Source organism: Carcharodon carcharias, chromosome 10, assembly GCF_017639515.1.
Source record: "Carcharodon carcharias isolate sCarCar2 chromosome 10, sCarCar2.pri, whole genome shotgun sequence".
Lineage (NCBI taxonomy): Eukaryota > Metazoa > Chordata > Chondrichthyes > Lamniformes > Lamnidae > Carcharodon > Carcharodon carcharias.
The window spans coordinates 17,492,368-17,509,341 of NC_054476.1; the positions used below are offsets into that span (position 1 = coordinate 17,492,368).

Below are 16,974 nucleotides of genomic sequence, written 5' to 3' on the forward strand. Positions count from 1 at the left end.
GCAAAGCCAGACGGCAAAAGGCACTGCAAAAGAAACATTGTCCTTTCAAGAGATGATGTACATAGATAGTTAAACTCCATTTAAAACAAACCAACATTTAAACTAACCAATTATGAAATTACACAGATATGGTCTGAGATCAGGCATTGATAATCTAGGGGATAAAAGTAAAGGCTTTGAACGACATCTTTGCTAACACTGGATGCTCCTGAGGCAGAATTGGAAAGAATTGCTGCCAACGAAGGAACAGAAGGGCAACCTTACTCTTCAGCGACCTGATCACCTGTTTGAAGCTGCAACTCTATTTTTGTTGTTAAGTATACTTTCTCCTTATTAAAATAAGCTTTCTCTTTTAACTTACTACTCAAGAGTCCACCTTGCCTTGTGGCGATATCTTGTTCGAACCTAAACATTTATGTGATTTTATTGAGTTAATTTGAAGTCAGATAATTGCATAATTAACGATTAAGATAAATTAAAATAAACTTTATATAAGAAAAACCTATGGGAGAAATTGAGGAGACAGGGCCTGTATTCGCTAGAGTTTAGAAGAATGAGAGGCGATCTCATAGAAACATACACAATTCTTACAGGCCTGACAGGGTAGATGCAGGAAGGATGTTTCCACTCGCTGGGAACATAGTTTCAGAATAAAGGGTTGGCCATTTGGGACTGAGATGAGGAGGAATTTCTTCATTCAGAGGGTGGTGAATCTTTGGAATTCTCTGACCCAGAGGCCTTTGGAGGCTCAGTCATTGGGTATATTAGAGACAGATATTGACAGATTTTATGATATTATTGGCACCAAGGGATATGAGCATAGTGCGAGAAATTTGCATTTAGGTAGAAAATCAGCCATGATCTAATCGGATAGCGGAGCAGGCTTGAGGGGCCGAATGGCCTACTCCTGCTTCTATCTCTTGTTCCTAATGCTCATTATCAAAGTGAAATGACCACTAAATTTACTAACTCTTGTTCTTCTTGGCACAAGAGCTAATACGACAAAAGCAAAATACTGCAGATGCTGGAAATCTGAAACAAAAACAGAAAATGCCGGAAAAACTCAGCAGGTCTGACAGCATCTGTGGAGAGAAAGACAGAGTTAATGTTTTCAGTCTGTATGACTCTTCTTCAGAGCTAATATGACAACTTCTTCATCATATTTACCTACAATGCTGCACCTGCTATGTACAAATATTAGGCTCAGCGAGAGTTGCAATGGAGAAAATGAGAACTTTTTTGTGAAAACAGCACTTAGAAAGTGTTAAAAACAAAAAACTGTGGAAGCTGGAAATCCAAAACAAAAAAAAGAATTACCTGGAAAAATTCAGTAGGTTTGGCAGCATCGGCGGAGAAGAAAAGAGTTGACGTTTCGAGTCCTCATGACCCTTCGACAGAACTGGGTGAATCCAAGGAAAGGGGTGAAATATAAGCTGGTTTAAGGTTGGGGGGTGGGTGGGGGGGGGTGCGGTGGTGGGTTGGGTGGGGGGAGAGAAGTGGAGGGGGGTGGTGTGGTTGTAGGGACAAGCAAGCAGTGATAGGAGCAGATAATCAAAAGATGTCACAGACAAAAGAACAAAAGAACACAGAGGTGTTGAAGTTGGTGATATTATCTAAACGAAAGTGCTAATTAAGAATGGATGGTAGGGCACTCAAGATACAACTCTAGTGGGGGTGGAGGGGGGGCATAAAATATTTAAAAATAATGGAAATAGGTGGAAAAGAAAAATCTATATAAATTATTGGAAAAAACAAAAGGAAGGGGGAAGAAACAGAAAGGGGGTGGGGATGGAGGAGGAGTTCAAGATCTAAAGTTGTTGAATTCAATATTCAGTCCAGAAGGCTGTAAAGTGCCTAGTCGGAAGATGAGGTGCTGTTCCTCCAGTTTGCGTTGGGCTTCACTGGAACAATGCAGTAAGCCAAGGACAGACATGTGGGCAAGAGAGCAGGGTGGAGTGTTAAAATGGCAAGGAACAGGGAGGTTTGGGTCATTCTTGCGGACAGACTGCAGGTGTTCTGCAAAGCGGTCGCCCAGTTTACATTTGGTCTCTCTAATGTAGGGGAGACCGCATCGGGAGCAACGAATGCAGTAGACTAAGTTGGGGGAAATGCAAGTGAAATGCTGCTTCACTTGAAAGGAGTGTTTGGGCCTTTGGACGGTGAGGAGAGAGAAAGTGAAGGGGCAGGTGTTACATCTTTTGCATGGGCATGGGGAGGTGACATAGGTGGGGGTTGAGGAGTAGGGGGTGATGGAGGAGTGGACCAGGGTGTCCCGGAGGGAATGATCCCTACAGAATGCTGCCGGGGGGGGGGTGAAGGGAAGATGTGTTTGGTGGTGGCATCATGCTGGAGTTGGCAGAAATGGCAGAGGATGATCCTTTGAATGCGGAGGCTGGTGGGGTGATAAGTGAGGACAAGGGGGACTCTATCATGTTTCTGGGAGGGAGGAGAAGGCGTGAGGACGGATGTGCGGGAGATGGGCCAGACACGGTTGAGGGCCCTGTCAACGACCGTGGGTAGAAAACCTCGGTTAAGGAAGAAGGAAGACATGTCAGAGGAACTGTTTTTGAAGGTAGCATCATCAGAACAGATGCAACGGAGGCAAAGCAACTGAGAGAATGGGATGGAGTCCTTACAGGAAGCGGGGTGTGAGGAGCTGTAGTCGAGGTAGCTGTGGGAGTCGATAGGCTTGTAATGGATATTGTGGACAGTCTATCACCAGAGATTGAGACAGAGAGGTCAAGGAAGGGAAGAGAAGTGTCAAAGATGGACCATGTGAAAATGATGGAGGGGTGGAGATTGGAAGCAAAATTAATAAATTTTTCCAAGTCCCGACGAGAGCATGAAGCAGCACCGAAGTAATCATCGATGTACCGGAGAAAGAGTTGCGGAAGGGGGCCGGAGTAGGACTGCAACAAGGAATGGTCCACATACCCCATAAAGAGACAGGCATAGCTGGGGCCCATGCGGGTACCCAGAGCCACACCTTTTATTTGGAGGAAGTGAGAGGAGTTGAAGGAGAAATTGTTCAGTGTGAGAACAAGTTCAGCCAGACGGAGGAGAGTCGTGGTGGATGGGGATTGTTTGGGCCTCTGTTCGAGGAAGAAGCTAAGGGCCCTCAGACCATCCTGGTGGGGGATGGAGGTGTAGAGGGATTGGACGTCCATGGTGAAGAGGAAGCAGTTGGGGCCAGGGAACTGGAAATTGTTGATGTGACATAAGGTGTCAGAGGAATCACGGATGTAGGTGGGAAGGGACTGAACAATGGGAGAGAGAAGGGAGTCAAGATAATGAGAAATGAGTTCCGTGGGGTAGGAGCAAGCTGATATGATCGGTCTACCGGGACAGTTCTATTTGTGGATTTTGGGTAGGAGGTAGAAGCGGGCCGTCCGAGGTTGGGCGACTATCAGGTTGGGAGCTGTGGGAGGAAGATCTCCAGAGGAGATTAGATCAGTGATAGTCCTGGAAACAATGACTTGATGTTCGGTGGTGGGGTCATGGTCCAGGGAGAGGTAAGAGGAAATGTCTGCGAGTTGATGCTCAGCATCCGCGAGGTAGAGGTCAGTGTGCCAGACAACATCAGCACCACCCTTGTCAGCAGGTTTGATGACAATGTTGGGGTTGGACCTGAGAGAACGGAGTGCAGTAAGTTCAGAGAGAGACAGATTAGAATGGGTGAGAGGAGCAGAGAAATTGAGACGACTAATGTCGCACCGACAGTTCTCAATGAAAAGATCAAGAGAAGGTAAGAATCCAGAGGAAGGGGTCCAGGTGGAGAGAGAATGTTGGAGGTGGGTAAAAGGATCCGTTGAACGGGGAGAGGACTCCTGCCCAAAGAAATGAGCCTGGAGACGAAGACGGCGGAAAAAGAGTTCAGCATCGTGCCGAGCCCGAAATTCATTGAGCTGAGGGCGTAAGGGTATGAAACTAAGTCCTTTGCTGAGCACTGAACATTCGGCGTTGGAGAGGGGAAGGTCAGGGGGTATAGTGAATACACAGTTGGGGCTGGGATTGGAAGATGGGGTGGGGACGGAGGGACAGGCAGGGGTGGAGGGTCCTAGATGGGTGTTGGTGTCGATGAGTTGTTGGAGCTTGCGTTCCTTAGCACTTGAGAGAAAAAGTTTCTTGTTGAGGGGTCGGATGAGACGTAGAAAGTGTAATCTCCACGACACTGGAGAGACCAGATGCAGATCTGTGGAACGTCTCTGTTTAGTCCATAAGCGTGGCTGCAAACTTCCAGTCACCTCTCTTTTTAATTTTCCACCTTGCTCCCACCCTGATCTTTCAACCCGTGCCCTGCTACAGTGATTCAACGAAGGTCAATGCAACCTGGAGGAATCTTCCGACTGGTACTTTACAGCCTCCTGGGCTCAACATCGATTCAGCACTTTTAGGTTGTAATCTTGCCCCATTTTGTTTTGTTTCCCTTTTGCTGGTTTGTTTCTCTTTCCTTTCTTATTTCTCTCTTTTATTTACTTTGCTTTCAGACAGCAGCTATTCATGATCCTGCCATTCACACCTCTTCTAGACACATCTTTTGTTTCTTTATTTTTCCTGTTACCACTCCCGTTGGCCTTGCACCTTGAAATTTTTGTAAATCAATCTCTCCTGCCCTCCACTCTATTGCAGGCCCTCCTTTTAGTTCTTCTTCCCACCCGCCCCCCCCAACCTTTCAGAACGCATTACATATCTAGCTTTTCCCAGTTCTGATGAAAGGCCACAAATCTGAAATGTTTGCTCAGTTTACCTCTCCACGAAGGCTGTCAGACCTGCCGAGTATTTTCATAATTGTCCGCTTTCAGATCTCCAGCATCTGCAGTGTTTTGCCTTTGAGCTAGAAAGTGTTTTTGGTTTGTTAGGTAAAGCCCGTCAAAATTCATCTCCAGGCCACACAAATCCTGATGAAAGAGAGAGCATGCTGTGGTGAGGGCCGCTTGGAGAGTTGACCTAAAGTTTGGTTTAGAAATTCTTTGGCCATCTGCAACCATAAAAGATCAAAAGGCACAGTAAGCATTTGAAAACAATACAGGCTGCAGAGCCATAGGTGCTTTGTGTTGCTCGATACTAGTTTTTCTGACACTGCCAACAGGGTTCAGGGCCTTGAGGCATTCCATTGAATGGAAAGCTTTCGTATCTGTCAGTGCGAGTCAGGAGACTAATCGTGCACGCATCCAGCTTAGTAATGAAGACATTTAACAAGCTCACTCATATTTCCAGCAATGCCTTTTGTTCATTACAAACAGTAGTTAAAGGGAAGGTGCTTCAAGTCTCAACTTAAAAGGGCTGAGGAAACAATTTCACTTTTTTTTCCAAACCAGCTACCGGTTAGAGCATTAATTTACCTTGTGTAGCTAATGCTATGTGTCTTAATTTGTCATTGCTCCCCGGTTAATATTGAGAACATTTAGGGCCAAATTTCAGAACGTGCAGCCCCAACATGGAGCTTTACTGCTTCTTTGTCCCTACAACCACACCAACCCCCTCCACTTCTCTCTCCCCCCACCCAAACCCCGCCCCCACCCCACAGAACACACCTTAAACCAACTTATATTTCACCCAATTCTTGGATTCACTCAAGTTCTGTCGAAGGGTCATGAGGACCCGAAACATCAGCTCTTTTCTTCTGCGCCGATGCTGCCAGACCTGCTGAGTTTTTCCAGGTAATTCTGTTTTTGTTTTGGATTTCCAGCATCCGCAGTTTTTTTGTTTTTATTTTTTTTGTTTTTATTTTTTTTGTTTTTATGGAGATCTGTTTGCCTTGAATGATCATGGGGACACCTCAGGCGTACTTCCCAGTACTCCTGGAGGCCAAGGATTTCTGCTGGGAACAGTCAGTCGCTCATAAACTCGGCCTCTTTATGTGTTTTTGCACCCCCCCCCCCCCCACCCCCCCCCCCGCCACCATTCCATCCACATCCACCCCGCGCATTAGCAATGAATAATTTCTTGCTGCATTTTCTGAATCAGATCATGTGAAAGGAGGGTGGAAGCAGCATCATGATTCCCGATATCACAAGCACCAATTTTACCTCATGGTACAATGGGAGGGGGGAGAGGCGGGGGGGGTGGTGGCAGGGGGGTGAGGCAGGGGCACGTGACAAGCTTGTGTGACCCAAACAGTGAGAGCCCCGGCTACAGTTCTAACCCTTGGGCTTCATCACTGTATTCCAGGGCTGATTCAGCCTGAACCCAGTGCCAGTGCTGAATAAGCTGGAACTGTGTGCTGGGAGTCCATTGTTGGGACCCTCTGAGGGGACACTTCAAAATGTCAGGGGTGTGGCAGTAGAAAGAAGCCTGGATCAGAGGAGCCTTAAGTTTTTTTTGTGAGACCCCCTCTGTCCTTGTCCACATTTTCTTTATTCTTTCATGGGATTTGGGCATCGCTGGCAAGGTCAGCATTTGTTGCCCGTCCCTAATTGCCCTTGGATTGAGCGACTTGCTAGGCCTTTTCAGAGGGCAGTTAAGACTCAAGACTCAACCACATTGTTGAGGGCCTGAATTCACATGTAGGCCAGACCAAGTAAGGATGGCAGATTTCCTTCCCGAAAGGACATGACTGAAGCAGATGAATTTTTACAACATTCGATGAGAGTTTCACAGTTACCATTACTAACTTTATAATTCCAGATTTATTAATTGAATTTAAACTCCACCAGCTCCCATGGTGGGATTTGAACTCATCTCCTCAGATCATTAGCCTGGGGCCCTGGATTACTAGTCCACTAAGCCACCATCTCCCCTTTTCGTTATGACTTCATCATTAAGACCCACTTAAGTCAGATGAAAGGGGGCTGACTGGGATTTTCCAGTTGACCTCCAGGTCCCTGCAGGTGGTGGAGGCCAGTTTAGATGCCATGAACTGGCCTCCGAGTGTCAGGCTGGGGGGGCAGCACTCCAGGCAGGTTGAGTAGCCCTCTCTGCTTGTCTGGGTGCAGATACAGCCACAGGTCACCCCATGGCTGTCTTGAAGATGGGGCAACCCTCTCCACAGTGTCTGCCCTGTAGAGGGTGGTTCCACCCCCACCGCCCACAGTGGTGGCCTCTCTGTAAAAACCATTTTAAAATTTAGATTTAACAAAATTGCAAATAGGGGCACTTCCGTTTTGAGGCATCCTCTCTCTGACTTACTTTGCATCGCAGTCCGCTGCTCCTTTCAAGCTCTAAGGCCTCTGACTGGCCCACCAGCTTCAAGAGCCTAGCTGCCCATATCCAGGCCTATGAAGGGCACACCCCTGTGAAAATCACAACGAGTTACTGTTTCCCTCAGGAGGTGGGTTCAGGACCTGGAACCCGCCACGTCCTACATTCCCTGCCGGCTAACTCTGTTTTTCTCTCCACAGATTCTGGCAGACCAGTGGAATATTTGCAACATTTTCTGTTTCTTCAGGAATAACATTGCTAGTGACAAGCAAGTTTCCCCAGCATACTTAACATTCTTCCCTCCACCTTCTTCCACTCTGTTAGCAGGATCATCTGCTCCATTGGCTAATGTTCTGCCAGATATATGAAAAGAATAACTCATGCATCAGGCAGCATAGTTTATGGTTTCATCTCCCCTGCCACTTCACACCACAGTTGCAAAAAGGTTACCCATAGCCACCTCTTTGCTGTGTTTTCTAAAGTGCTTCATTGGTTGCTGGATTGTCCTAGGGTTGTGAAAGGCACCGTATAAATGCAAATCATTTCTCTTTACAGAGGGCCAGCATAAGTATGCAGCAGTTTATTTTGCCATACTTCATGGCACACACAATTGGGCCACATGCCTGGTAATTGGCAGTGATAAAGACAGAAAGTGCCGGGAAAACTCAGCAGGTCTGGCAGCATTTGTGGAGAGAGAAACAGAGTTAACGTTTCAAGTCCATTTGACTCTTCTTAGAGTTAGAGAAGTAGAAATGTGATGGATTTTACAGTGTTTAAGAGGGGGTGGAGTAGGTAATTGGCAGTGATGTGTGGTCTTGGCAGCTTCCTTAATGCTTGCTCTCTTTTCTCGTATCTTTTTGCAGATTATGCAGACAGAGCACGCCCCTCTTTGCCAGTTGGTTTTGCAGTGCAGTCACCTGGGGAGAGTGCCCTGGCTTGCCAAAATGGACACCGCCTCTTGGTCTGCATTTCAGACAACAGTACATTCACCAAGACAGCTGTCAAACCTAGGGGTTCAGGAGCTGGAGCATTCCATCCCATGGCTGCAGCCTCCATTTCCTGCCTCTACATATATTTGATCTGTTGCGGGTTTTTGCACCATGCATCCTTCATAAAAGCCTTTTAATTTTTTAATGTATTCTTTATAAAGCTTTTAAAATGATATTTTCTCAATATATTCTTTTAAAGGCTTTAAAGGACATTCTTTTTAACTTTCCCATCCTTTCACAGGACTGTGGGGTAGGACCAGGCGAGTGAGACTAATTGGATGATTCTTTCTAAGAGTTGCTAGGGCGAAATGGGTTGAACGGTTGAACGCATCTTACGGTTTTGACTGGCGTGGATCAGATTGGTGCCAAAATAGGGTGTTTAATCAGTGTTTGGTTGGGGTAGTTTTGGGACCAGCCCCCTTGTCCTACCCATGCTGGAGGTTGTCATGCTGAGGGTCGGACCTGCTCTCTGGCAGAGAACTGAAGAAGTGGGGGCAATGACAGCTGAACTCCAAGCCCACCAGTTCTGCACATTCCCCTCGAGAGATACCTCCTCTGAGCCTTCACCCATGCCATATCCCCTCATCCCATCCTAAAGCCTAAGTGAAAACTCAAACTCTCATTACGGCACCACCCATAAAACGAAAATTGCTGGAATAGTGAGTGGTGGTGAAACACAATGGAAAAATTCAACCAATTGCCTTGACCTTGTAAAATGTTTTATTTCATTCAAATCAGTACAAAGCAAATGTGTTATTCTGAATAAATACAGTTGTATTATTTAAAAGGTAAATACAGTCTTAAAGAAACAATCTTCAGGAACTGGAGACCAGCAACATTGAGTATCAGTAAAATATCTGCAATGCTATCATCATTCTGGAGCAGGAGAGGGAAAACCAGAATGAGCGTAAAGGGTTTACAAAAATACACTATACAAATAATAATAAAAAGCTATTACTAACCAGCATGTTACATTTTTCCATTTTCCTTCACTGAAACAAATAGTTTTTCTTAAATATACATATAACCACAGCCAATACTCAGTAAATACTTGGACTAATTTTCTGGTGTTTTTTTCTAGGCATTTTCGGCTGCCAAAGTCAAAAATGCTTAGAGTGTCTGCTTGGATTAGGCAAAACATCCTAACCCAATAGGATTCACAAAGTAGGGCAATACTGCTCTATATAGGTACTATAAACATATATGGCTTAATGATTTCTTGGCATAAGGCATATCTTCTCTCTGTGTGGAGCTTTTACTGCACTGTCAGAAACCCAGCAACAGTTTAGTAAAATAATTGCTGTTTACTCTTATGCAGAGAGGGACAAATGCATCAAAACATCTTCAGAAAACAAGCTTACAGTGGTGGAAAGGCTTGGTGTGTGCCTGCATGGTCGAGGTGGGAAAGGTTTTGAAACAGTGTGTTGTAATAATGTAAATATATCTGTTTCTTGAGGTTTACTTCAAAGGCACTGTGTTTATTTAAAAAAAAAAGGTTTATTTAAAGTTATGTTGATAGTAAGTTACTGCTGACTTCATTTTAGCATCGTGGTTTGGACTATTATTTTCTTACAGATTAGATACAGACATATTTAGTATTTACAGCAGTTATGAAAATGTTATATGCAGTGCATGCTTTCAACTCTCTTAACACAATAGGCAACATGAAAACTCTTTGGAATCTAATAGCTTTAACATATTTTAATTTTCACCTCTAATTCTGCAGGCTTGAACATACATCAACACTTGCTTATTTCTATAGTGCAAATGCTTAGAAATATTTGATAATATTAGTAGATTAAAGAATCTTGACTCCCTTCCTTAATGATTCATGAGGAATACAAGGGAAAGCACTTGCCCAGAGGAACCATGTTCAATTAGAATTTACCGCTAACTATATTGCACAGGACTTTTCCCCTCCACACCTTCCCACCCCACAAATAACCGGTTGCACCACCAATTTCTCAGTCCTGCTAATTAGTATACAGCGTGAAGCTAATGAGTACCTTTCACTCAGTAAGGACAGCACAGATTGACAGGGAAACTTGCTGATGTTTGGTCCAGCTTTAGCATCCAAGGATAGTAACTAGCTCATCCTCGCATCACCAATCTGTACACGTTCCTCTCTTTCAATGGTGGATTGCTCTTCAGGTGGGTCCAGCACATGCGCCAGTACAACAGAATGATTTTGAGCTGGAATACAACAGCCATGAGGTGAGGCAAGTCTGCACGAGGTCAGTGGCAGCTTTCCAATCACATCTGCTTTGGGCTTAGTTTCACTGCACTGAATTTTTAAATCAGTCACTAACTGGAATTCTCAATTTGGCTGCAAGATATTTTTGATGGTCTAGCGCTACTGTGCATGTTGACTCCTGCACACGGTAAATTCTCAATTTGCACCATTTCTTTGGCTTTGAGTTTCCACATTAATGATAATGTACACCGAAATATTTTTTTTAAAAAAAATCACATCTTTGTAGAATACAGAAATGGTTTCTAGGTATTTTACAGACGGGTTCCCAAAAGTCTCTTATAGTATTTCAGAGCTTTCATTCACAAATCACAAATTCATGCTATTTTAATTGACTTGAATAATTTTAAATAAAGAAATGCATGATTTTCTCACGCCCAAGTCTAGTCAGATCAAAATACATTCTTTCAAATGAATGGCCAGCGGTATACTAAAACCAAGTAAAACAATAGCTTTAAAACCTCTAGGCTTTAGAGATAATAAGAGCGTGAGTGTGAGCACCTAAAACAGACACGAACATGGCTGAGTGTCTAAAAATAAGGACAGAAACAAGTTAACCAGTATTCCCACAGTTAAGAAGGCAATCAACTAATGTAACCTTTGCCAAACCTTTACAGTGTCCTATTTCGTTTCACATTTCTGAGCTCAACTCATGTAACTCATGGGGTATCTTCTAGTGCAAATATGCTACCAGCACAGACCCCTGTCTGATGTCTAGAACGTAACCTTCATTTGCAGGCTCTCAATTCAGCTTGAACAAGATTAACCACAGCTTTAATAGCAAGGCCAATTTTCAGTCCTTTTTCACAGTTCCATGTTCCTACTCTAAAATGTGAGCTAATGGTTTTCTTTCATATATTAGGCCTCTTAGACTTTTGCAACAGTTTATAAAAATAACTAAAACAATGCTCTAGTCATTATGAAAACAAAGTTATGACAGTAGACGGAAGCAGTGAAATCAATGGCCTGAATTTCACGCTCCCACACCAGTGGGTTTTTGGGCCGGGGGGGGGGGGGAGCACGAAATCAGAGGAACGGGTACCTCCTGGGTTCCTGAAAATGAACTGGCTTGGATTTCGGGCAGGAAGTGGCCAGGGTGAGGTTGGGGGGGATGTGTGTGTGGAAGTCGGACAGGAGGGGAAGGGGTGGCGCATCCCAATCAGAAACCCCCTTCTGACTTTGGGCAACTCCCCCCCCCCTCACAAGGGTCTGGTGGCCGCTAGACCTCCCTCCTCCATGGCCTCTCCCCCGGAACCTCAAATACCCACTCTCCACCCTTCCCCCCCCTCACCCCCGATCCCCCCCAACCAGCTCTTCCCTACCCTTCCTGCCCTGGGGTCCCCAAACTTGCCTTGCTGGCCAGTCCCGGGACTTAGGCCCCGGCACCTTGAAGCACTTCCTCTTCTGTCCACTGCAGCTCCTGTCGCTGCAGAGACTAGAGAGCAGCTGTCCAAGGCAGGACTTCCACTCGAGTGAGGGGTGGGAGTCCCAGTCCCGCCCGCAGCCACTTAACGCGCACTCGAGCGTGAAATGGCTGCAGGACACTCGTAGTGGGCGGGGGTCTCCGGAAGGTGGGAAGGGGAAACTCCACCACCCAAAATATTCAGGTCAATAAATTCTCAGTGGCGAGACCGAACTGGTGCTGGAATCACTTTCAAACAGCCATCTGTAAAAAGGAAGAAAAGTCTGGGACAGACGATAGACAGCAGAGTGAGCTTCAAGTTTTTGCTACAATAAGGCGTGAGCTGGTTTTGTTTCCCAGGCCGGAATGGTAAAGAGAGGCATCCAAGCCCATCAGCTGAGCAGCCAAGTGGGGGCATCTTTTAAAGCAACCTTCACTAACCCTCTGGGCCTGGCAATTTCAAAACTCAACAAAAAAAAAGACACTATATTAGAGGGTGAACGTGGGTGACAAATGCAGAGTGGACAAAAGCGAAGATGTGGTGGAAAAGACTTTGATCAACTATTCTCAGACCTTATGTCTGAGGTCTAATTAACATCCAGGCCTGTACTAGAACAAACCAAATATTTGTCCGAACGAGAGGTGCGTGTCATTTGCATTGCTCGTTTGTGATGGTAAGGTGGTTATTGCAAAAGAGGCCAGACTGAATTTTCCCCGCAGTATCTGTGAATTTTGCAGTGAATATGGGCACCATGTGGGCACAAACTTGCTGGAGGACACTATCCACTCTTTGACAGCCCCCCACCCCCAACTATTTTGCCAAAAAATGTGTCCCCTGCGTGAATTATGCCATAAATGTCCTCGGCTCTGGTTCCTGCCATTCGTCCTGTCAGAGCACTTGATGCCTGGGACAACCCCCATCAAGAGTTTGGTGGATGGGTTAAAAACGGGGTACCTTAACCAGCTGCTTTGAGGAAGTCTTGAACCACAAGTTGCAACCGGTCACTTCTGGCCTCTGTCTTAATTTTGACACGACTCCTTGGCACAGCTCCTCTGAACGGGCCTCAATGGGAAATCGACCCACTGATTGCAAGGGCCTCATAGCGGTGCTAGACTTTCTGCCCCACTGGAGAGGCCCATTCCACCTCCCCACGCCCGGTCCTCCTCTTCGTAAACTCCCAGCCTGGATTGTTTAGCAAATGGCTGTGTTTGCCTTTTAAGTCTGGTACTCTAGGTGCCTGTAGCAGGCATTTTCCACTAATACTGGCTTCACTACAAGCTAAACGTCTTAAAATTATAACTACATACTTTCTTTTAAATAGAATATATGAATAGCAATGACCCAACGTCAGTTTGCTTTTTTGTAAAAGGTTATATGCATTGGAATTTAAAAATAAATTAAATTTGGAACTAAACAAACATACTTCCCATTAAGCCTTTGTGTGAGTCATGGAGGAAACTAGAAATGTGACTGTATTAATGTATGCTGCTGGAGTAAGTCTCACCTCCCGGAAGCTTGTATCAGGATACTGTTTGCACACAGCCATTTTCCGTCTATTAAAACTTGTCCCAGCTAGTGCGGTCAGAAATTTGATCCTATATTTAATGCAAGGCCCATTCACCAGTAGCAACAAAAGGAGCTGGTCCCCTGTTCCATAATCTTGCATTCCCCCATCACCCCCTCACAACTCCGCCCCCTAGTGGGCTTGTTCTTGTTCAAAGCACTCTTTCTACCTACAGAATACAGTAAACCAGAAATATTTTTGCCGTACTAGAAGAATTCTCGTTGGCTACTTGGTGAGTCACCAGGGGTGACCTACTGCCTCCATGGGTTGCTTCAGTGACATCACTGATGGAGGATCTCTCTACACATCTTTAGGTTTAATGTGGAGCAGTGATGGGGCACGGGTAGAGGGCAGAATAGCACAATATCAGGCTAGTCTCTAAACCTCAATGGACCTCAAGCCATGGCCAGGATTTTTGGGATGGGCAGGATTTGCCTTCCCACCATCTGAAAAGTCAGCAGAGAATATATCCCTGCCCCGCAGTGATTTCACACTGCAACAAGCGTTAATTGGCTCAAGGCAGGGACCTCTGTCCCTCACTGAGGAGGAAGCCCCGCCTCAGAGAGCTGCCAGCCAATCTGATTGGCCAGCAGCTCTCTAGTCCTTGCAGCGCCAGAAGCTGCAAGTGGACAGGCCTGGGACTGCAAGCAGTTGCCAGAGTCTAAGCCATGAGAGCCCAGGGCCAGGTAAGTGTGGGGGTCTCAGGGCAGGGAGGGGAGGTGAAGCCTTGAGCCTGCGGAGCGGGGGTGGCGGTGTTGGTAGGGAGGTCGGGGCTGTGGGGGCGGGGGGGGGGTTGGTGGGAAAGAGACCCCTGGAAGGAGTCAAACTTTTTGAAGGGGTGCCCGATGTTAAAAAGGGGGCTGCTGATGAGACACCCTTCTCCACACTTCCTTCCCGTGGCCTGAACACGGTTAATTTTCAGGCTTGCCTTCTGCTGCTGAACTCCTTCTGCCAGCCTGAAAATTGAGGCTGGGCGGGAAATGGCTCTTAAGTGGTCAATAATTGGTTACTTAAGGGCCTCAGCTGATGCCAGGGTGGGCCCGCTGGCCAAGGCCTCACCCGTCCAAGCACAAAATTGTGGAGCATTTGGGGCAGGCAGGAACCACGGCCATCCGAGAAATGTTATGGTCACTACCCCCCCGCCTTTACAAACCCACCGACAGGGGAATGTAAAATCCTGCCCCATGCTACAGATCAAGGCATCTGTGCTTAGAACACTGAGTACTCACTCTACACTTTAAACACCCACATGTTTAAAACTGCTGGAGGTCTTATTGCAACTTCCAAGAGCACATTTTGATTTTAAACAAATGGTACGTTTCCTTACTGAAGTCTTGGTAAAGAATAGCCACGATCTTATTGAATGGCGGAGAAGGCTCGAGGGGCTGAATAGTCTACTCCCATTCCTATTTCTTATGTTCTTAATAAAGAGAGGTATAGTGTTTAGCTCTAGCCACAGAGGTTTTCAAGAAAATGATGGCTTTTGTATCCAGCATGTGCAAAAAAGATTGCAAAAATTGAGAGGAGCTGTATCTTTGATGCATAAAGGGCTTTTTTTTGCAGTGATCGCCCCAGAAAATACATCTGTGAAATGGTTAATGATGCGATCAGTAGTTACATTTGTGCATCTACCAGTAGTTTCCACTCTGAGTCTGGGGGACATAATCTTACTCCATTGCGCAAGTTTGGTTTAAATGTTTTTCTACAGTATCACAAGCTACAGGCGGTGTTGCCGTGCTGGTGAATTTATGCAAAATTTGGACAAGGGACAAGGCAAGAAATACAAAAGAGACAGAAAGGTGGGCGAGAAAAGTCAAGAGACTGAGAAGGAATAAAGGAAAGAGGGTTGAGTCTATGGCTAAAGGAGTGAAACCAAGAAATGGAAAGATATTGTATCCAATCAGAGGAATGCATTGCTTTGCATTCTAGATTAGACAGGGTGATAGGTTTAAAATATATTTTTAACTAACATGTTGACGTCCTTCTTCCTGATCCTATACGAGAGCTCTTCATCACAACTAGTGTGGCTACATTTTGGAAGGTTTCACAGTCAGGTTCTCCTTGACAGCAATAGAAATTTTCCTTACTCCATGGGATGGCAAGTTAGGAAAACAGCAGAAAACATTCATTTCCAGAATAGAAAACTACTTTGACAGAAGCCAATATGTGGTCGCACTGAAAGCAGCAGCTCACGGAGTCTATAGTAGGACGTATTATCTGAATTAGTGGCAGCAACATCATGATTGCTAGCGCCAAATTCCATGCCATCATGGCAAGTTTGTTCCTCGTTAAAGAAACAAAACAATTGTCTTTCAGAAACAAACAAGTAAGTCCTTTCTTGGCACATTTTAAACCTGCCACTGTGTGGACTATAACTCCTCCTTCAGCAGCTCCATCTTCTCTGCCTGCACTGAGACCTCCTTATTTGCAGCACAGCTCCCTGTGCCAACAAGCATTTCTTTGAGTTTGTTGAGTTCGTACTCATGTAGGATCTTCTGTGTTAAATATTTCTCCCGTTTTATCCGAGCCTTCACCTCACTTGGAACGTCCGGAATCAGTGCGGCGATTGTAAACTTCACCAGGAAGACAACATGCTGGAGTTGAACAGCAAAAAGATCCATTATCACATTACAAAGTAGAACAGATAACATGGGAAAAACATGGCAGACGCCTGATGTTCAAACAGGGGGCTCAGGGGTATAAAGTTTCTGAATTCTGTAACACCTAATGGTATCTGGTTGAACCTAGACATTAGTAATTAGTTTTGAGAAAGAAATAAGGAAGAAGTTTCATTTATAAGTTGACTTTCAATACCCTGGGAAATTAGGTAGCCAATGTGTGGACAGTAAGATCCCAGAAATGACCTGATAATCTGGGCATTTTGAAATTATGATCCGGACAAAGGTTGGTCAGAGAACCAGGAGCGCCCCATTTCATTGCTTTTCTTCCAATAGTGCCATCCAATCTTTTGCCTCCACCCAAGAGGGTAGAAGCAACCTTAGTTACAAGGTAGCATCTCCAACTGACCCGATGTGAAATGCGCTATATAAAATGAAATGAATTCCTTTCTTTCGATATTGTTGACATCAAGATGCACATGTCGATCAAAAAGGAATTCTTCACTTATTCCACCCTGTCAGGAGTGGTTTACACTGCAGCCCATTTAGCTGGAGTCACTCTCACTAACAGACCAGGTTGAAGGTGCTCAATATGTCTTAGCCCCAATTTAACGAAGGGACTGCACAGATTATCCAGAGGACAGCGGGGTTGCAGAATGGGATTTACAGGCCGTTGTGTGCGCTTTGCAAAGCGCTGAATTTTGTGGTGAAGAAAATAGGCATGTTGGCAACTCCAACAGAACCCACTGGGATGGGACATACTTTAACTGGTACCACAACGGACTCCGTGATTTTTCCGTTGCCTCCTCACCTGCACAGAATGGGACACAGCAGCGTGTGGATGGCCCAGCTTGTGGTAGTTGGCCTTATATAAAAAGATGAGCAACAGAATGGACTTTCAGCAGGCTTATCACTCGATCCTACCCAGAAGGAAAATATAGTTCGGACCAGTATTCTTATTTCCCAGTTTTTACTGGTGCTCCATTTTAACGTATACAAGACCAGTTCG

At 45.4% G+C, this 16,974-nt stretch overlaps 1 protein-coding gene across 1 annotated transcript in view; it reads right to left on the minus strand.

The window, feature by feature from the left end:
• Window positions 1-14,157: 14,157 nt before the first annotated feature.
• The window catches only part of ano5a (anoctamin 5a), a 266,097-nt gene continuing 263,280 nt past the window's right edge, over window positions 14,158-16,974 (minus strand). Inside the window, exon 20 of the mRNA XM_041198339.1 lies at window positions 14,158-15,941. Coding sequence (XP_041054273.1) covers window positions 15,717-15,941 — 225 coding nt within the window. The 3' untranslated portion in view covers window positions 14,158-15,716. The remainder of the gene's footprint in view (window positions 15,942-16,974) is intronic.